General features: G+C 30.9%; 2 protein-coding genes across 3 annotated transcripts in view; one reads left to right on the forward strand and one right to left on the reverse strand.

Annotated features, from left to right (window-relative positions):
- LOC118189821 (neural-cadherin-like) overlaps window positions 1-23,111 on the reverse strand; it is a 1,221,277-nt gene that overhangs the window by 546,386 nt on the left and 651,780 nt on the right. The gene's annotated exons all lie outside the window — the stretch shown is intronic.
- On the forward strand, window positions 3,274-22,854 carry PIG-C (phosphatidylinositol glycan anchor biosynthesis class C). Of its 2 annotated transcripts, XM_035360471.2 has the most exons (3): window positions 3,274-4,396; window positions 10,605-10,651; window positions 22,793-22,854. In XM_035360471.2, the coding sequence occupies exon 1, from the start codon at window positions 3,348-3,350 to the stop codon at window positions 4,221-4,223; it is 876 nt and encodes a 291-aa protein (XP_035216362.1). In that variant the 5' UTR covers window positions 3,274-3,347; the 3' UTR covers window positions 4,224-4,396; window positions 10,605-10,651; window positions 22,793-22,854. The 2 variants fall into 2 exon arrangements, with proteins under 2 accessions (XP_035216362.1, XP_035216378.1); XM_035360487.2 differs by lacking the exon at window positions 10,605-10,651.

Raw genomic sequence — 23,111 nt, forward strand, 5'->3', positions numbered from 1 at the left:
TTTGTTTGGTAATCATAGCGCTTCGGCCTCGATTGCTACTAGTCCGTCAATGTCTAGAGTCGCGTCAGTTTGAAATTTAATGTGCTTCTTGAAAAACATATAGAATATAAGAAAAGACCTTGCCACAGGCTACATACCCGTTGGCCATATTTGGCAAATATGCGGGTCTGAATAGCGCATCGTCTCACCATCGGCCGAACGGTAAAGTCGTGGAATTCTGATAGTTTGACTAATCCCAGCGAACGGGCTGGCTGCATGTTTGGTTTGCGTGATTTTCCCATCTGCAACGCGAATATGAGCCAGTTACCCTTAAAAAGTCCGTCAGGAAGGCATCCCTTCCCATAGGTAAATAGCCCACGAACTGCTTTGCCTTGATCAATTAACCTAACCTAATCTGAATAACGCACGCACGAGGTCTTGAATGTCAGTGGGAGGCACTAACTTCCGCTATGTGAAACATGATAGAAAAAATATTATACGTTTATCCGGAAGGCAAAATTAATTTAAAATAATAAGTGTGTCATCATTATTTGATTGCGGTTTGATCAATTGTTGCATTAATTAATTGAATAATAATTGTAATATTATGTAACTCGTTGAAGATAATCCTGATAATTAAAAGCTATTGTTATTGGCCAGTATAAAAACTATAAGATTTTTATAACTATATAATTATTGTATCATGCTCACGCAGGTATATAATGTTTATAAAATTTATTTTCTTGGACAAATGTTCCATTTCTTTTTTTCACATAATTATATTTTCAAAAACAAAATTTTAAATTTTATTATAGTATTAATTGTAATATATATCAAATTTTCAATTAAATAAAAAAAAATGACTATCAGAAACGTGATAAATGTCTATAAAAGTAGCTTTTAAAGATATTTAAAATTTTCAGCCTTCTTTATAAATAACGCTGAAATATATAATAAATTTAATGAATTTTACTAAGAAATTCATTTATTGCTTTTACATATCTCAGTTATTAAGCACTACCATCATTATTTAAAAATAATGTCGAATAGCAATATTATGGCTGTTTGCCAGGTCGCATTGAAGATAAATCAAATTCTTTACGTATTGTGAACTGCAACATTTATCAGGTCACGTGGATGATAAATGACATGATATTTTGCGCGGATGATTACCGTCTGCTGACGTAATATAACGGCCAAAACAAAATGTAAATACTTCGCCAGCTCTTCTTCCCTGAGTCCATTTTTATCTCCTAAGAAAATGCCTCTTTTTGTTTACTTTAGATTCGACTGTGTATTTTAAGCTACTAAATTAAGAGAAAACTCCTATGTTTACTCACATTAACAAAACAAATGGTAAACATTCATAGCAAATGTTTGGATATTTAATTTCTGTAAACATATCAATTATGAAATACCAACGTACTATCCACGGAAAAGTCAACAGTGTCGCCAAAAGTAATTTCTTACCGTGCATAATAGTTTCGAAGACTGAGAATGCGAATAAATGTGTAAATGGCTATCAAAATAATTAAGAAGCATTAAAAATAATAATTTTAAGAAATTTGCACCAAGAGAGTGTGCCATTAAAATTTTCGAAAATTCAAAGATATAGAAATTCGTAATTTTTTTTTTTAATTGCAATCTGATTGCCGTATTTAAGTCCCAGTTTAGTACCTGGAACACTCTTAAACTAAAAATTGAAATAAGCTCATTATAGTATGTTAATTTAGAATAGGAAATACAAGGTCACTTTATATTCCTTTTCGGCTTGCCTCGTATTCAGGGTAACGACTGCTGCAAAAGGTAGTCGAGTCTCCTAATTGGCTAATAGCCCTTATCCTTGCTGTGCGATGATAACGACACACATTAAAATTGCAAATGAAAGGAGGGCTGTTACGACCTTGAAATGCCTGTTTAAAAATGAATTCCCAGAATTGTATAATCAGGACTTAAAATCATGTATTTCTAGGGGCGTAGCTAGAGGGGGGCATCTGTCCCCGGGCGCAGAATCCAAGGGGCGCCAAACTGATGTTACGACATTTTAGAATTAAATGTTTTCCATCCTTGGCAAGCAGTAAGGGGCGCGAAATCTTCAGTTGTCCCTGGGCGCTGAAAACCCTAGCTACGACTCTGTGTATTTCAAACAAGTTATTCAAAACAGCAATGCCAAATCATACGGGAAAGATTTATTAGCGACATTTTGTGCCGAGTCGCTAAAACGGTTGAATCACTTTTCAAACTGTTGCCACCAAATTCTATTATGTTTAAAGAAATTAAATAATGAAGAATTTGTATGAATGTATGCATGTTTCTCGCATTGCAAAAAAACAGTGGTAATTAGTCACCAAATTTTGAATAACGTAGTCCTCCACCCGAATATGCATACCTGCAAACCCGAATTTTGAATTTCGAATTTGTTTTATTATCTATTTCATATTTTGTAAACTTAAAAGAATTTTTGATTAAAAAAAACTCAACGATTTCAAAGCAAGCAGTAGCAACACTGTACGGAATAAAAGATTTTTTTATCTCCAGCGCGCGCGACTGTCTATCCGAAAGATGGTAAGTTCTAATGATATGTCTTTTTAAATATTTTAGCCCAAAGAGGCGCTAGCTCAAATGCTTTTCGAATGTGTGTGCAAATGAAAGAAACATCCCTTTGTAATATATATCTGAAAAACTTTGAAGTTTTTTTAATTCAGTTTTTTTTTTAAATTTTCAATATTCCTTCAAAATAGCTTTGCGTAGTAATTTTACCAAAAAAAAAAAAAAAAAAAAAAACGCTCATGTTTAAACGGCATTAAAGTAGCTAGAGGTTTTTGAATCATTTGGTAAAAATTCTTTAAACAAAATTACTATTTTTAAACCAATTTAATTTTATTAAATTCGGCTACTGCATTCAAAAATATGATGACAGTCAGAGATTGTATTATATAAATTGTATTCAAAACATAAGTTCGCTTATTAATTCAAAAACAAGAAAATTCGTTATTTCTCTTCTTTATAAAGACATAAATTAGGCAAGAGAAATTATTCATTCCCCAATTGAAAATAGTTTTAAAGAGCTGCCAAAAGATGGCACCACCAATCACAAATGGTTTTTCGCGCAAAGCTAACATAGCGAATTTTGTTTTAAAGTCCTAAAATAAATAATTGCTGAATTTGGTTTCAAATTAAAAAAAATATCAGGTACTATTGAGCATTTGTCTGCTTGATTTTTTTTTTTTAGTTTTAATTAATGATTGATAAAATTTCTAAATGTAATTAGACGTATGGCAACGACATGCTTCAAACTGTCATGGCTGCTTCAATGCAATTATTTATACATGTTACCAAAAAATTGTAGTACGTAGTTAATTGTTTCTATGACTTCTAAGTGGAAAAAGGTATTGTACGAGAAACAAGATGTTCCGGATAACTACGTAGACGAATCTTTCTTATCTGATCTCCGAAAAAATGTAAATTTATATAAGTATACGTGGGGGGAAGCATTTACCGGTGTTTGTGCAGTTACACATGAAGTGAGCTCTACAGTACTGTTTGTTGTGGCTTTCATCTTTTTGAAAGATGAATCATGTTCGATTGCAGTGATACTTGTCAGCGTAGCCATGTTGATAATCATTAGCTTTATAATTCATCAGATCACATGTGAATTAGATAATAGATGGAAATTTAAAAACATTCCCTTCTCTGAATACCTTAAAAGTTGTGTTATTTTTTTTACTTTTGGCTACATGTTTTCGCCCATTCTTAAAGCTTTAACAGAAACAATAAGTACAGATACTATTTACGCTATGGTTACACTTATGATGTTGACTCATGTATTGTTTCAAGATTATGGTGCTGAAGCTGCTATAGTATCCCAAAGTTTATCACTTAATTCGGCATTATTCGCTGCAGTGTGTCTGTCATCAAGATTGCCTACTGTTATGCGTACATTTGCTCTTGTGATATTAGCTGTTATGGTTTTTGTGGTTCTACCTTTGTTGAGACACAGATTTCAGAAAAATATTTCTGGCTTTCTTATAATAACTGGAATTTTCATAATTACTGTTTTGATTGCCTTATTTTACATTTCAACCACATATGCTGTACTATTTGTGCTTTTGTGTTTCTCGGTTAATGTAATATTTCCAACATTGTTTGTTCATTGCCAGAAATATAAAGAAAATATATTTGGCCCGTGGGACGAAGCTGTCGTGAAACAACATCAGAGTATATCTCATGAATATAAGTCATGAATAGAAAAAGCATCATAGTAGTTTTGTGACTTTGATCGTATTAAAATTATACTTTTATTATTTATTCAAAGATTTTCCAGTATGGTTAATACAGGATTTTGTAAAAAAATTGTATTTCTGGACCTCTCCTGTTTGTTCATTTGTTTCCATTGCCAAATGCTTCATTTGATCAGGTTTGTTAATTATGTATGTTATTAAATTATATATACTAAGTATGTACATTTTTATTACATATAAACATGTATGGGCATACCAGTGGCTCAATGGATAACTAAAAGCTAATAATTCAATCTGGATGTAAATCTTGCTAAATGAGCTGTACTAGTGATCAACCTAATTTGAGACTTTAGGTACTATAATAAAGCACGCATAGACTATAGTTCTGCATTTAAAGAAATCGTAGGTACTCTTCTGTTATCAGGACCAAATTCAGAAATGTATGTATATACATGTGTGTATACATACATTTCTGAATCTGGTCATGATAACAGAAGAGTATCAAATCGTACTTTAAAAATTAGGAAGCACTTCTGCAGAGAATCCGGTAAATGTAAACAGGCGATAAATAGTTCAAGCCTGGTAACCTAGTGGATTCATCCTATTAGCTTGTTCAAAGGTTGCAACCATTCCTCTTATGTTCATTTTGTTGAATTATCACTGTAGTTGTTCGCATTTGGAGATTTATATTATACTTCTCTTATTTATTATTATTTTTTCTGATTTTCCACATTATTTTTTCTAACAATGAGTAGATAGAAAAATATAGGATAGATTGAAATATAAATATTGTTAGACAAATAGAATAGAATGAAAAAAATTAAATGATAGATTATGTTGCAGCCACTGTTTTATGTAAAAATGTATTAATATATCATATCAATCATCCAGTGACCAATAGAAAGGCATCACCTTTTTTTTTTTTTTTTTTTTTTTCATTATTGGTGAAACTGCAATAATTACAACTTCACTTTCATTTTCGCTGAGAAAAACCAATGAAGCACTTCTTCACTCACTGACCAAAAGATATGAAAGCAATTATCATAGCATCTTAGCATATGTGCTTAATTTCCAATCTTATAAAGCTGAAAATCTTCTATATAATTCAGCTAAGATTATCATTAGAAGTGTTTTTATCAGATTATGGAAGTATTTTTTCAATAAATCTTGTATGAATGTGTTACTTTTACAGCTGATTTGTCTTAGATTTCTATGACAAGCATAAACCATACTAAAATCTGAAATGAATAGATCTGGGGGAGGAAAATGATGAAAAATCATATGCAAATGAAATGACATGATAACTGTAATATATAGAAAAGTTCGCAGAATCTTTTTACAGAATGAAGTTCTTACTGTGCAAAATGTGTCAGTTTTTAATCATGATGAAGCTGCTTTGCCAAATAAAATTCGATTCACACTCTGGGACAAATGATTTAGGGTTCACAAATAAAAAACGAATATGCCAATCAGTTTTTAAGCATGACAATATTCAAAAAAACACAAATATCTGAAAGAGATAAAAAAAAAATATTGTGCACCAGATAGATCAGATTATCATATTGATGACTTGTGGGTAAATTGTGGGCATACGAAAACAAAAATTTAGATCTTTAAGGGTGAGCAGGTTTGCTTGCTTCCTCTGGAAAAGATTCTTGATGTATTATACTTGTACATGCTGTTAATATGGATGAAATATTCCTAAAGCATGCAATAAGAAATTTAAAGGAGATTACTATGGGAAAATGAACACAGAATATTAATAAAATTGTTATGTTAAAAGATTGCTGCCTAACTTAGAAACTAACAGCATAATTGTGTTAAATACTGCATTTTTTCATAGCATTTTTGTGCTAAAAAAATTCCTTCTTCAAGTACAAGGAAAGCAGACATTCAGTTCCAGTTGACGGGAATAAATATGTCTAAAACTGGTATCTTGAGGAACTAAAAGTTCTGCTTTCAGCACTTTCAAAAGCTCTGTTTCTGCTACTTTCACAAGCAAATCTGTTCTGGTCTCTGGTAGCTGAAAGCAAAACTTTCTAATGTTCAAAGCCCTACCAGTGGCCAAGTGGTTCTGAATACTGATAGTCTGACTTAGATTTGAACCCAGGTGAATGGGCTGGCTGCATGGTTATAGTTTTGCCCATGTGAGATGTGAATATGAGACAGTTTCCCTTAGAAAGTCCTCCCTCAGGCAAATAGCTTTTGTGATACTCAAATCACCAAACCTAGCATAAACTCTAATGTTCAAAAACAATTTAAATTCCATCATATTAATGCTTTAGCTGCTAAACATGGACATATTGTGCTTTGTTTGCCACCATATATCATCGTGAATTAAATCAAAATAAACTCAGTAGTGTGGAAGCATATGAAACATCAAAAAATATAACTTTTTAAAAAGGATCCATATATTAATTGAAAAAGAATTGATTTGATAACTCCTTACCAGTGGACTAAATACATGACACAAATAATAGCAGAAGAAAGGAAAATGTGGAAATTAGATTGCCTATTGCAGAATGTGTGAAATGTAATATTGATAAATCAGATAGTTTAGATTATCTGATAATAATCTTGCTGAAGTTAAATACCTTTGTTTAAAAAAAAAGCCCTTTTCAGGGCCACAAATTAAGAAACAGCAGAACCATACACAATTATAACTAATTTGACATCTCTTAGAAAATCTAATATAGAAGACTTTAAATTAAATATGGTAAAGAGAGCAAGGATTTCTGTTCAAAGTGAGAGATGCTTTCATGGAGGACTTTAAGGTAGGGATTCTCAATCAAAGGGGTATTTCATAGTTTCATGGAGTTGGAATGCAGTCAGCTTTTCATTTAGTTGTTAGTAAAACATGTAAAAAGATCATCTAATTTTAGATGAATATATATGTTTATTTTTCGAGTTTTGAAAGGAAGGGGAGCATGGGGCAGAAAAAGGTTGAAAAGGACTGTTTTTGTATAATACATTGCAAAACTCTGAAGCAGTAATTGGAAATGAGCCTGCTGCATACAGTGTTTTACAGCTTTATCACTGATACAGTACACTACAGCTATCTCTTTTTAATCAAAAAAAAAAAAAAAAAAGATAGCTGTAGCACACTTTTGTATGCAGTTACATATATGTGTCAGTCAAGTGTGGCTATGCAGCTGAAGACTATTTATGTAAGGGAATGTGCTTGTGGAACTACCAGTGTTTGCATCTTCTATGCACATAAACAATACTCATAGTCCTTCATTTGATAAAGCATAAGAGCTTTAATTATTTTTAAATACAATCAACAAGTTATTAATTGATAAACTGCGGTAAATACACTTCTTAATAATTTAAATCTTTATTTTTACCTTTTTAACAATGAATCCAATTGATATAATTTATGTAATTTATGCATTGTTACAATGTAATTTAAATTCAAAAGCATACTCTTTTTGATTTTAAATAAGTGTACTCGGTTGATCTTTAGATTATGGTAACTTGGCGATTTTTTTGGCGACCAACTCTCCTACAGCAACCCTCTCTTTTTTTTTTCCTGCCGCCATTTTGTCTTCACGAAGTAAAGACATGTTTCTTAATTAACTCTTATCTACTGAACACTTCTTCCAACAATCTACTAGCCGAATTACACTTATGCTAGAAATTTTATCTAACAAAACTGCTTAATCATGACAAATATTCACTGCAAAATTGGGAAAAAGTGCACAATACCATACTCCTTACGCGTTTTTCAAAATAACACATACACATAAACCATGTACACGTCGACTTATTTTTACGTAAAAAAAAATCCCAGAATTACACAAAAATGGCATTGCGCACACTCTTCACTATATCCATGTACACTGCTTTTCTCTCATAAATTAGAAAAATTTCACGAAAATGCATGACAATTTTCTGAATCTTTAAACCCGGTAAAAAGAACATATATGAAATTACCTGATCGCGAAAAAGTATATACCCTTTCCAAATATGAACATTTCCACATATAAAATAAATAAAATATCCAAAAACTTTTACCTCTAAATCATCTATTATATTATAAACGTCACCAACGAATTCATACTGCAAGCATTACAAATACTTAGTGTCAAATATTTAAATTATTTCCATGCACGTTTACTTCAACTAAAACGTATACCAAATTCCTACAAACATAAAATTCACAAAATAACTATCATTTAATTAAAATATCACTAAACCATGTACACGTCGACTTATTTTTACTTCAAAAAAAAAAATCCCAGAATCGCACAAAAATGGCATTGCGCACACTCTTCACCACATCCATGTACACTGCTTTTTTCTCATAAATTAGAAAAATTTCACGAAAATGCATGACAATTTTCTGAATCTTTAAACCCGTTAAAAAGAACATATATGAAATTACCTAATAACGAAAGAGTATATACCCTTTCCAAATATGAACATTTCCATGTATAAAATAAATAAAATATTCAAAAACTTTTACCTCTAAATCATCTATTATATTATAAACGTCACCAATGAATTCATACCGCAAGCATTACAAATACTTAGTGTCAAATATTTAAATTATTTCCATGCACGTTTACTTCAACTAAAACGTATACCAAATTCCTACAAACATAAAATTCACAAAATAACTATCATTTAATTAAAATATAATTAAATTCAAAAACACTACTTAAAATATAAATAAGCACATACATTAAATTAATAAAAATTAGCTTACAATCCTAATTACTTTAAACTAAATCATTGCTAATAACAATTTTCCCAATAATACCAAATTACTTTACTTCCACCTTACATTTAGAACAATGCATAAAAATAATATCCTCAAATAATTCAAAATACTAACTTATCTAATCTTCTTCAGAATCTTGCTTACATGGTGCATGCACTTTTATTATGGATTCAATAAAATTATTGAACGATTTTTTCTGTGAATTTTTCCTCCACACTTCCTCCGCTAAATAAAAAGCAAAATTCTCTATCACAATGCCTCGGAATGGCGCTTTTTATAGCACTCCACGTGCCCTCTATTGTATTGGTATGTGCACCTGTTTCCGAATCTTTAAAATAATATTTGTGGTTCACAGCAAGATGTTTAAAACCTTCATCTTCCAAACATTCATACGATTTCCAGCAATCTGAAATAATTATAGTACCCGGTAGAATATATTCTTTTTTAAAACTTAATAAACAATCTTTACTTCTATCTTGCACAACCTTAAAAAAACATTTATTACTACCCCTTTCAATCCCACCAAACACCCATTTTCCCTCCACTCTCCTACCTCTCTGATACTTCCGCTTCCCAAACTTACTCTCATCAATTTCCACAATAACATTCATACCACCAAGCATACCCATATCATTTTCGCAAAATTCCACGCACACTTCCCTACAAAAAGAATTCCAATCAGCTGCAGTCCTACTGCTAATTTCTAAATCCGAAATCCAATAGTCAACTGGCAATCTATTCACCCAATAATAAGAAAGCAATAAAATCTCACCCATACTCAAACGACTTTCAGCAAACCACGTACCCTTCCTTACATTCCGTTTCACAAAATGTCCATTTTCACCAGATTTCTTGCACCGCCATTCAAACTTATCAGTAATATCCTTCCTTTCACACAATCTCATTTCATTCCCACATTTTGGACATTCATACTTATCCGCAATTAAACCTACACTCGTGCACCATTCAACCAATTCTTTTGAATTATCACACAAACGAATTAAAAATCTAGAATTCACTTTAGACTGCGCCATACAATCCCAAAATTATTCAACCCTACTTCACACAACACACAATGAAGCTTAATACAAAATAATATACAGCCACAGATATTTTTCCAAATTCCCCCCTTTTCCGATTAAAGAACCGTAAATCGTCCATTAATATCACATGACATATCCCATGATCTCTCATTTCCCTCACACAAAATAATGCGTAATCGGAACTGAGTACTGCTCACATTATTACCAAAGTCCCAGGTTACCTTTATCGCCTCCAAAATGTCGCCAAACTACCAGTTACCATATTCTAAAGATCAGCCGTGTACTCTGTTTGCGATTTAAAAGCAATAAATGTATGTGCAATAATTTAAAAGTTTATTTATTATTAATAATGCAGTTAACTGATTGATAAAAATCTTATGAACATTTGTGCTTTGTTGTAATTAATAAAATAAATTTCTAATGTTATTTAAACAGTATAGAAACATCTATTTTGTAATTTTTATGCATGTTTCATAGTTTTTAATGTGTTTAATATTTTTTTATATCTTAACATTTTTAAGGGTAAAGTCTTTTATGAATTATTAAATTGCAGTCTGAATTTCTCAGTTTATTTTATTTGTGTTTTCATCTGTTCTTATCATTAATTTTAAACAGGACAAGAGGTACTGCAGAAGATTGCTTGTCTGAGCATTATTGGAAGGGTATGTAACTTAAAAAGAGGCAGTTGATGCAAGACATAATTTTTAGAATGAAAAATTTAATTTTTATAATGTTTGCTATAAAATGGAGTTTCACTTTTTTAACAATCTCAAATTAAAATCTAACCAATGTGTTTAGAAATAAAAAATGTAAAGTTTTGCTTTGGTTCACCTTTTTCAAAACTGCAAACTTATTAAACTCTTACAAATTAGGAGAAAATAACTTATTTTACTAAATTTATGTAGTATCACATGTAGTTAAATGAACATTAAAAAAGGAGTGGGTGTGATTTTTTTTAACCTAAATTAACAATTGTTAATTCTTTCATTTCAAGTTGGATTTAGTTTTTAAATGCTATCAAATTTGTATATGTTATATTTAGAGAGGTGAAAAATCCCATGCAAATTAAGGAAACGGGAAGCATGTTATTTGCCCTACCACCAAGTGCATTAAATAAAAATATTATTAATTAAATACACCAAATTCAGCAAGAAGTTACCAAATGTGCAGCGAATTGAAAAAAAATCGGACATCCATGGGCAAGTCGGCACACTTTAAAAACAGAGTGAAAAGGTATTTCTAATGTATTCGAGATATAAGCCCTTTGAACAAAAGCCACTAATCCTTGACAGCTAGCCATCATATACTTTGGTATAATAAAAGCCAGCTAACCAATCTGTCAAAATCACCACACTACACTTTTCTTTGTTTTCTTTTTGTTTGTTGTGCGAGGCAAAATTTGTGAATACAAAACTTTGTGATAGTAATATTATAATAAAAAACAGCTTGAAAATATTCTTAAATTTAAAAAGCACTGTAAGAATAAATAAAAGCCTACTAGTAATTATAAATAATTAAGTATAGAATGTTTCATACTGAATGGAACAACAAGAAAGCAAACCTGTGAATGCTGTAACTATTTCACTTCCATAAATTAAATTTACAGTAAAACTATAGTTGTCCAAGTTTCTATAGATGTTCTATGTGTTTATATATGTTGTTTACTGTGTATTCCAGTTCTTGCCACACTTGTGATAGAATAGCCTTTGTTACTGATTCAAGAACTTCTGATGTCATTATTCCCTGGGGAAATGAACACTTTAACAAAACCCCATGGGAAAAAATAATAAGGGGTTAGATTTGGGGATCTAGGTGGCCAACAATGCAGTGGTAAATCATTTGATGCAGCATGGCCAATCCAGTGATTATGCATATAAATATATATACAGTACACTCCCGATTATCCACGGAATTGAGTGGCGCGGCCGCCGCGGATAACAAAAATCGCGGATAATCCAAAAAAAAGCTAGAAACAGGTATAGCAAAAGAAAGAACATTCATTTCAACTTTGAAAAATCGTTTTATATACAATAAAACATAAAATAAACAGCAGAAAGTGTTTAACTAACGCGCAATATTTTAGTATATCACTGAAAACTAACCTAAAATGCGTTTTGTTAATGAAAACCTCTCATAAGTAAACAAAGTGCTTTGTATACTTATGAGAGGCATCAAGGATACACAGAAAAATTAATACATATGTACTGTTTTAATACTGTAATGTATTATGTAATTACAAAAGCATAACTGTAAAACTACACCTTTCTGAAGAAATCAGTCATTTGTGTTTGCTTCTTGCTTTGGAAACATTTTCTCTTGATCCGAGATTGCATTTTTCGTAGCATAAATTTCTCGGCCAACTCCGCGTCATCTTGTTCTTCCAAATAGCTCAGCAATCCATTGACTTGTTGCAAAGCCGCTTCGTGAGTCTTCCGCATCTGCACAGTGGGCTCTTCTTCGCCTTCACTTTGCTGTCCTTCATTCTCGGTCTCTCCCCTTGCTTTCTTCACAATTTCGTCATCTGTCAAGCGTTCGAAGCCAGGTTCGTTGACGGCACACTCCAACCACTCGTTAATGTTTTCAGCATCGACGTTCTCACCATACCGCCAAGAATTGCCGTGGGCGTGTCTACATCTTCATTCTCTTCTTCACAACTCAAAGGGTTTTCTCCATGATTTTATGAGGGTTGACAGTTTGACTGAGTCCCATGCAGATGCAATATCGTAGATGCTGCCCAAGATTGTGTAGTGTTTCCAAAACTCTTTCAGATCATAACCTTCTTCAATTTTGGTCATTAGCAGCTTGGTTCCATATGTTCTCTTCATTGTTGCAATGACTCCTTGTTCCATGGGTTGGATTAACGCAGTAACGTTTAGGGGGAGAAACTTTGCAAAAATTTGTCCATCAGAAGACTTTAGCACGCTTGTTGCTGGGTGAGAACCCAGCAACAAGTGAGTTCAAGCATGCTAAAGATGCGTTGTCGATCAATAGCACAGCTTTTTCGGGCAGGTTTTTCAATTTAAGGTGTTTATGCACTTGAAGAACAAAGATGTTTTCAAACCGTTCTTGAAAAATGTTTCGGTTCATCTATCCTCTTTTTTGGTTAAAGTAATCAACGCGCAAATTTTCTATCCTTGTGCCTTTGAAAGATCTCGGTTTCTTTTACTTTCCAATGACAACAAGTCTAAGTTTATGTCCACCGGTAGCGTTACTGCAAGACATGATGGTGATCCTTTCCTTGCTGGTTTTACGACCCGCCGCTTTACTTTTATTTTCAAATGCTAAAGTGCGAGTGGAAAGACATTTCCACAAAAGTCCCAATTCGTCGGCATTGTAAATTTGTTCAAAAGATAGCTCTTCTTTTAAAACAAATTCTTCAAATTCATGGTGGAAATCATCGGCTGCTTGTTGGTCATAACTAAGTTTCTCCCTATGAAGTCCAATTTCTCGAATTCTGTGTCGCTGCTTAAAACAAGTCAACTAGCCAGAAGACGCATCAAAATTTCCTTTCAGGCCTAACAACTCAAAAAAGGTTTTTGCTTTCGCCGCAAAGATAGGACTATTTACAGCACTATTTACCCTCTTTTCAAACTTGAGCTAACCACTCTGTCAGTGCCGTGTCTAGCTCATCAAAGGTAGAGCCCTTCATAGTTTTTCGCGTTTTCATTTTGGAAGCACTGTTCGACATTGATGCAAAGTTCACCAGTTTGTCTTTTTGCTTTAGAATGTCACGCACTGTTGTTTCCGTGATTCCATAATCCAATTCCATCTGCTGCCTTGTAGCGCTGTTTGCTACTTTGAAAATTAATTCTAGTTTTTGCGCAATCGTCAACACAACCTTCTTTTGTTTTCCTGACATTTTAAATCGATAACAAAAAACACAAAAACCAAAAAGCACAAGCACTGAACACAATAAAAGATAGGAAATTAACTCGGACCGGTTCGCAAACACCATCAGGCTTAAACTAACAATGGCAAGTGGAAGGAAGTGGACGTGTCAGTAAGATTAACACGATAGAGGGTGGTGGAGTGGGCACTGCAAGGATGGGGGCCGAGGGGAAGGTTCCGAGAAGGCCTGGGATATTTTTGCCATGAATAAGCATGATGTTAGCAAATTCAACGTTTCGTTCAGTTTTGTGAACATTTTTCTTTTCTTTGCTTTACGCTTGTAAAAAAAAAAAAAAAAAAAACTTTGTGCGGCAGGCGCGGATAATCGGGAGTCTACTGTATATATTACATATATTTATATATATGGATATATACACTAATGTTTGTGAAAAATACAACACCATGAAGGAATTGTTGGAAGTGAATGAAATGTATTCCACATAATACTGATAGTGATACAAATAAACATCAAATTTATCAAAAAAACACCAGAAATCAGTACTTTGTGTGTCCACCACATTAAACGATGAGAACCTGTACAAATAGTGGGATTGAATCATACAGATTCTGAATATAATCCTGGGGAATGACATTTCATAAGGCCAGAGTTCAGCTTTAGTGTGTGCCCCACCAGCTGTTTAAGCGAGTTGCCAACTGATGACATACGAGACATGCTCGTTGGGCAACATATTCGGAAAAGAAGCGAAACCTGGTGTGCCCTAAAGAAGGCTTGTGCAGTCTGAGAAACGTGCATGGGCCTTATCCTATCTTGCTGAAATACAACACTCAGAATGTGTTGAAGAATGGAGAGGACCTCTGGCTCCATAACTTCTGTTATATCACTGTTGAGATTGCCTGCAATTTGGACTAGATGTGATATGCTAGGTGATAGTCTGACTAGGTATACTGATTATAGTCTGACTAGATGTTTGTATGGTATTACTATAGTCTGACTAGGTGTTTGTATGGTATGACGCTGGATAACACTCTGTGTGGGAACAGACATTCCCCTCTGTAGCATCTGACATGTAATCTTCCATCTTTGTACCTCAGATTGTAACGAGATTCATTGGAGGAAATAACTTGTTGCCACAGGGCACGTCATGCACTGTGTTGCCATGTCCATTGAAGTCTGAGATGTCTGTTGTTCAGCAACAGAGGAATCAAGCATAGAAGAACCCTTGCGCGCAGTTCATGCTGCAGCAGACGGCAACTAGCCATACAGTTAGATAGCACAACAGCTGTAACCGTGCTCCAATATTATGCTAACATACGAGAAAACACAGTACAATCTGTTACAACCATGTGTACGAGTGTCTGTTATCCAATGCCATTGTGATACTGTGTGCCCCACTGCCAGAATTTTTCCTTGTTTGGTTCTCCTCTGTCCATTTCTTCCAAATATACATCACTGTTGTGGAACTGTGCTGCATGCGTTCTGCAATTGCTCCATACGAAAGTCCACCCTCTCGCATACCGACAACACAGCCTCGTTCGAACCCCATTAGTTGTTGGTTATGGCATCCTCCACTGTTGACAAGGCATATTGACCACTAATTAAACACCCATCGCAGACAGAGTACGATGAACAGATTTCAGTGCAACTTTACAGTCCTTTATATACATGGAACAAGCAACCAGTTCTCATTCCACGCACATGTAATCACTTTGTAATTCTAATCATTTGCATGTCTTACCTCACTTTACATTTCCTGTAAGTTTGGTTCAATTTGCAGAATTCTGTCATGGTGCTGCAATTTTCATAAACATTAGTGTATAAATCAGCATTAACTTACAGCATTACACACATAACTCAAAATATTGGGGATCCCAAAAATCACTGCGGCATACCTTTGACTGCTGCTTTGATTCTGAATCATGATATCTAATCCAGAATTCTTTAATGGTGATTATTTTTTCAACAATTTAAGTTCCTTTTCCATTTGCTGGAAAACTGTTTAGTAGTATTAATACAGTGAATCATAGGTTCTTCACTTAGCGAATATGGTACCCATCTTATCCAACACAAGTTATTTCGAGGGGTTTTTTAATAGCATTTTTAAGACTAAATGCTAGTGTGGTAATTTGCCTCATTAAGTCTGACTGACAATTAATGAATGAATGTTTTTTTTTCAATCATATCTCTGCTTTCCTAATGTTTTTATCACTCACAGACGTTGATAGATTTACCATGTACTGTATGTGGTTTTTTTTTAAATTTTCATTATGTGAATATGGTCAGTCTGTCAATTTATTCTTCAATATACACATACACAATATACATGCTCATCTGAAATGCTTCTTGACCACTTATTGGCCATGTTATTTGAAGCAAAATTCAATAGTGATCTTTTCTCCGATAATCAAACACACATCCTAAGTGACCACTGTGATGTGCTGTAAAAGTCAAAATGCATAATTTGACTTTTACAGTAATCAGACAAACAATAACTATATTTAGCTTTACTCATATTAACAAACATAACATGGGCTATCTTCATAGGTGCCAGCCACATAACTAGTGCAGAGCTGTCAATTCATGAAACTTTCAGAATAGTATGTATGATGGGATTCTAGTTTCAGTGTGTAGGGATGGGATATGAATGTAAGGATTCTAGTTATAATTTTAAGTGGTCAATAAAAAGAAAAAGCTTAAATGTTTGTTTTACCATACAGATTTATATAGTACGTATTTCTTTTTTTCTTTTGTAACTGTATAGTTTGAAAAATATAGTGTAAATTTCAAATCAGTAATCTCACATCAATGTTATGCTGATGAAATGCTTCATGAAAACAGTAAATATATGTAGTTATTTAAAGTATTTAAGTACTTTATTAATTGCTGTGTGATAAATTCATATTTGATATTAAAATGATTTTGATTTACCTAAAATATAAATGCAAATTCTGTGTTAATATACCAATATACTTATAGAAGTTTATGAATGAAGTTACAAGCAAGAAAGACTGCATTCTTAATTTTTAATATGAAATTGGACATCAGCTTGGAATATTAAAAATGATCAGCTAATGAATTTTGAATATGAAAATTATTTAATGTAAATAAGTCATCACAATTCATTTCATAAATACCTGTTCAAATTCTAAAAATTTCGCTTTCCCTAAATTCTAAAAATTTTGCTGCTTAATGTTTCTCTAGATTCTAAAAATTTTATGCCTGGTGCAGCCACACCAGCTTTGTATAAGAGTTTATGGGGGAAGTTATTTATTTGGGACTCAGATAGGCCTTAAGTATATGCAGGAAATAGATGTAAGTATAACTATAATAATTCAGGCTCAACTTCCTCAGCACATGATAGAAGCCAAAAAAATACAGGGCAACAGCACATTTTTAGTCACCTGGCTCATGATATGATACATTGCTAATAGTGTATAGTAAATGCTAGCTAATCTTCATGATGATAGCCATGAATTTGAAAGTTTTCAAATATTGCAAACAAAAAGCAAAACTTTCTGGTTAATGAAATTTGTGAAGAAATGTAGAGAAGTAGTAAGAAGTGAAGTTAATATAAGAGAAGTTTTCCATTTGCAATGGCAATGCCCTAATTATCAATCAACTAACAGATGGCAAAATTTTTTGTTTCGTTCTGAATCCAGAAAATATGGTTGCTGTTAGTGAAGAAATTGACAGAGAGGTTACTTAGGATGGACTTGTTAGTTACTTGGATTTTGTGCTGTATGTACTTTACTACTAACACGATTTAGAAATATGTATTAGTTTTATTTTGTTAGTTAACAAAAAGATAATAGTCAAAACGCTGAACTATTAATATAATTATGCCATATGCATATAACATTGAAATTAAGAAAATACATTTCTAACATGAAAATCAGTATAGAAAAAAATGTTGGTATGTTTAATTTTCTCAAACTCTGATCTTTTATTTTTGAATGTTGAATCTGCTTTAAAGCATCAAAATTTAACAAAAATAAAATGGAAAATTAAACTAGAATAAATTTAGTGATATAATTTTTTACTTTTTTCTTTCCCAACTGATTAGAAAAGTATGGTTACATTCCTTTACTGCTAAACTGATTTCATTTTTCACAATAATTTCCATTTCATTTTAGAAAACACTTTATATACAGTTTTTCTGTAAAGTACAAATCTTTTACTTATTAGTTTTTGGATACAGTCTACTTGGTATTATTATTATTGGTTCAACAGTAGAATAACACAAGACTGAACTGATTGTATCTTAAACTGAATTTTTCTACTGAAATAATATTTGAGCTGTCTCTAATAATTAATATATATATATATAACTAAATAAGCCATGCCTTCATAATGCATAGAAAAATCAAATAGTTATCAATTCTGTAAAGAATTTTTACATAAAAGGAATAAATGAATAGCAATGAACTAATATTTGTTTACAAGTGAAATTGCTTTTCTTATTTTAATAAATACATGAGGCAACTGCTGCACTTTATGTTAATTACAAACATAATTGTTTTCCCTAAATTACAAAGTTTTTGCATTATTATCATGAATTACTAAAGTTCAGTTGTACATGGTCTAAGCCTTTGGCTTTATAAATTTTAATGTGAACATTGAGACTTCTGTAATATTTGTATTTAACAATGATTGTAAATAATATTGACTTGATCATATTTGAATATAAACAAATAGCTATTGAAACACATATTTTATCAATATCAAATATTTTCAGCTTACTTACAAAATTTGATATTTTTGAAGATATTTATATGTTTCTTATGTAAATATTGTTCTATTTGGCTTTATATTTATAATCTCTATGTTTCAAACTATTTTTTAAAAATTTATCATCAAGATTAAATTTTACAAAATATGCCGTAAAACTTAGAAATTCCTGAATTGCACTTATTTTTATCTTTCACTAAATTGTTTTCTTAGCAGATGGATTAGGTTAAGCTTTTTTTTATAACAACATAAAAATAAATGCTTTTGAATAAATGTTAATACATACATATCAGATTAATAATTCACATTATTTTCTTACTATGCAAATGCAATTTATGTCAAAATGTTTGTTAAATATAAATCACAACAATCAATGAAGTTACCATGTTTTCACCCCCTCCCTTAAATTCATTTGGAAAAATAAAAATACTTCATATGCTAGATGAATATGAACTAAAAAGTTTTGATCATGAAATTACTATCTAGACTAATTTTGAAGAATTAGAGAATTATGTCAATATATTAAAAAATTGAGGGAATATGTGTATGTGGGTCAGTGGGTATAATTAATAAAAAATGTCAAATGTTCAAACTTTGCGTACCTTTAAGCATTAAAGAAAAGACTGCAATAGATAATATTATAGTAGGAATTCCAAAATAAAGCATACATTCTCTAATTTAAGATTAATTTCACACTTTTCAAAAAGTACGTTGTACTTGAAAATCCTAATTTTCCTATTTTCAAATGAATGGATTAAAATAGGTAAATTTCCACTTTATCATTTAGCAGCAAGAAATAGCTATCAAAATACACCAAATTTACTCTTGCAATAAACAGTTTACATAGGAACTGAAGAGGCTGAATAAGATCATATTTTTAATGTCTTTGAAAGAGTTTTGATTAAAATGTTTGCTCCACTTTTTAATTAGCCCATAAAATTACATTTTAAAATTAATCATGTATGTTAGAAGATATCATTTGTTTAAAGTATGCCATATAAAAATAATTAATTTTTAATTACATAGTGAAAACTGAATATTTGACTACCTTCATCATATTTGATTAAACTGTACCAGTCAAAAATTTATTAGTTTTTAATTGTGTATTGAAGACAAAGTATTTGAATCATTTCACCATTATTATCTAAAGTGTCAATTCATAATTGTAATAAAAACTAACTTTCATGGTTTTATATAAATAAAATTAAGAGGCTTTAAACTAACAGGGTGAAGTTAGCATTTTTATTAAATTCTTCTAATCAGTGGGGAAAAAATTGGGCAGTTTTTAAAGAGGATTTAAAATTTATTCCTATATTTTCTCTTTAGATGTATTCATTCAACTTAGCTTGATATTAGAAATTGTAATGTAACAATAAAATATTGAATTAAAATAAATGTGACAGAAGTACTAAGAGCATGGAAATTCATTAAATTATGCTATGCATTCTGTGTAATTTTATATATGAATTATTAAATATTGCTGTTTTGCATTTTATATTTTATATATGAATGATGGTGTTATATGATCAGTTATGCTGCATATTTTATGCATGGTTTATTTATTTGCAAAAGAATTTAAAAAACTGTACCGTGGTAGCTTGGTATACATCATGTTTCAACATGAAAATTTTTAGTACATATGTTATCTGTTTGGATTACAGCTTGTGCTTGATGTTTCATGACAGCATACACTACCCTTGTTTACCTCTTTTGAGACAATGTTATGACTACTCATGAGCATTAGTAAGCCTGTTGCTACTATTCAGTACATAATTTGTGATATAACTTTGAATTTTCAAATCATTTTGTATTTTCTCATGTATATTTTTTATAAATATGTTAATAATACATTTTTAAAAAGTCAATGAGAAGTACCAAGCAATGAAGAAAATGGTTAGCATCACCATGTAGGTGAAAAAAAGATTGTTGAATAGTATGAAGATGACATGCATATCCGGGACTTTGCTATTGCATACTGTATGGCAAGAATAATTATGTACACTGTGCAAAAAAAAGATGAAAAAAATGGGTCAGTTCTATATCTCCCGTTCTATTGGGCCGATTGACGAAATTCAACTTGCATTTTTTATGCGTCGAAAGCGCGACTTAGGATATGTATTAGATTTATGTATACCATTTTTCTAATATAGGTATTTTGACACAAAATCGAACTTTTTTTTAAATAACATACCAATTTTTTTTTTTTTTTTTTTTTTTTTTTTTTTTTTTTTTTTCATATTTCAATTTTACGACTCAAATTATGCAAAACTACGAAGTTTTGTAAAAATCGCATGGGTAGTTTCTAAAAAATTAGCTCTCAAAATTTTAGCTCCTCAATGTTAATTGAGTTTGGTATATATTTATTATTCTCTTTTTTTTTCTATTAAGCTTATTTGATTTTTCCATTCATATTTCAAAATTCAGGTTCATTCTGAATAAAATTCACCCATTTTTTTATTTATTTTTAAATAAATTTTATAAATTTTTAAAAAAAATTGAATTATAAAGTATAAAATTTTTATAATCATCTTAATGTAGACATATTTCTAAGCATACCTGCAAAAAATTAAAATTTTTTATTCGAAATTTCCGAAGATATATTTGAATTTATATATTGGTGCGTTTTGAAATTTGGCATATTACTTGAAAGTGATAAAACATCAGATGTGGTTTAAACACTTTGCTGAAATTATTTGGAAAGTAGAAATGATGTGAATTTTTTTCCATTCATGCACAATGTAAAAGGTAGGAAATATTTGTGTATGCCTTTTTTTCCGTTTTGCCATAATGGAAATTGGTTGCCATATATTAAGAAATTCGTCAAGTTCATTCTTGGCCAAACTGAAAAATTTTTGCCAAGATAAATTTTTGAATTTCTCTGTAAATTTTGCACCAAATTTTACAAAATTTAATACCTAAGCATAATTTGAGTTGTAGAGTCAAAATATGGAAAAAAATGGTATGTTATTTCAGAAAAAGTCTGATTTTGTGTCAAAATACCTATGTTAGAACAATGCTATATATAAATTTAATCTATACCCTAAGTCACGTTTTTGATACATGGAAAACGCAATTTGAATTTTGTCATTCGGCCCAGTAGAATGGGAGATATAGAACTGGCTCCCTTTTTTTTTTGCGCAGTGTATATGATTGTGGAAAATAAAGATATCATTAAATCGGCTAACATTGCTAGGGGGGCTGAAATCGATTACCAAACAAAGATCGGAGACATTAGAGCATGTTGAAGAATTGTTTTTGATCTAAATAATAGAAAAGCATTTATATACTCTGTTCCATTTATGTATGGTATATATTTCATCCACTGCATTTCTATTTTAGTATTAAACATTTTTATAACAATAGATCTTTTCTTTTAAGAACAAACATTATTTTGCCTTTATTTCTTCTTGGAAAAGTTTGTTTTGTATATGTCTAAAGATATGAATGGATTAATGACATATACGAAGATACTACTGTATCTTGCAATTAACTTATTTATTGTTCATTAAAGCAAGTGAAAATTATTTTTTATGTTAAATTATAATTTATATTTCTTTATTTCATTGATCTGTACATGTATTTAATTAATTATTTAAGTGTTTATGAGGCTTTTATTAAAATATAGTATTGTCTGAAAGTTTATGATAATTTCATTTTTTAACTAATCTAAAACTTGTTATATTATGCTCTTTTCCTATAGATAATTCATATTCTAATTCCTTCAAAATATTTGTGTATGAAAACAAATATGTCAGATTAAAACTTAAGATACATAAAATTTTGATCCTTCCTTCTCTTAATTTTAAAGAGAAAATTAATTTTCAATTTAATAATTTTCAATTGAAAATTAAGATATTTTTCTCTTCTTATTTATTTTATCTATACAAACATTGAATAATAGAATTAGTTCAAACTAAGCTCAATGAAATAATATCTAATGTTTTAAATGAAATATGCAAAATTTAGATTTTGGGTGAAAAACCATACATTATTCTAAATTAGATACAAAAAAACCAGTGTAATTATTTACTTTTAAAAACATTTATGTAATCATTTAATTGAAACTATTTCTGGTTAATGTTTTCTTCATATTTTAAGTTTTATTTTTGTTTGGGGAGGAAGAGGCTCTGGGGAAGTAAAGAAGGAAAAAATACCTCAGTGTTGGATAAAACATTTTTAACCTTTATTTTTAATTTGTATTTTTAACATTTTACCTTTATTTTTCCAGATCCTGAATGTATTAGTGTTTCATTAAATGAACTATATTCTACTTCCTTGAAGAAAAGGAAGGTAAGAATGTATACATTTTTGAAACCGATGTTAATTTAAATCAGCCTAATCAGGCTTATACAAATAAATAGTTAATTATTAATTGATAATTAATTTTAATTATCATTTTAAAATTAATAATTTCTTTAGTTAATTAAAGATCTAAAGTATTACCAGTGTATAAAAATCTTAGAGTTTGCTTCATTTTCTACTAAATTAATATCAAAGCATAAGTAAATAATGAGAAATACCGGAAAGAAAATGGAATACAAAAGTAA

This window comes from Stegodyphus dumicola, chromosome 1 (assembly GCF_044657685.1).
Source record: "Stegodyphus dumicola isolate Sdum_Otavi_A_Nest chromosome 1, ASM4465768v1".
Classification (NCBI taxonomy): Eukaryota; Metazoa; Arthropoda; class Arachnida; order Araneae; family Eresidae; genus Stegodyphus; species Stegodyphus dumicola.

Bases quoted from the DNA above. Each gene is read 5' to 3' on its own strand.
- PIG-C (XM_035360471.2), top strand. From the start codon at position 3,348: ATGACTTCTAAGTGGAAAAAGGTATTGTACGAGAAACAAGATGTTCCG.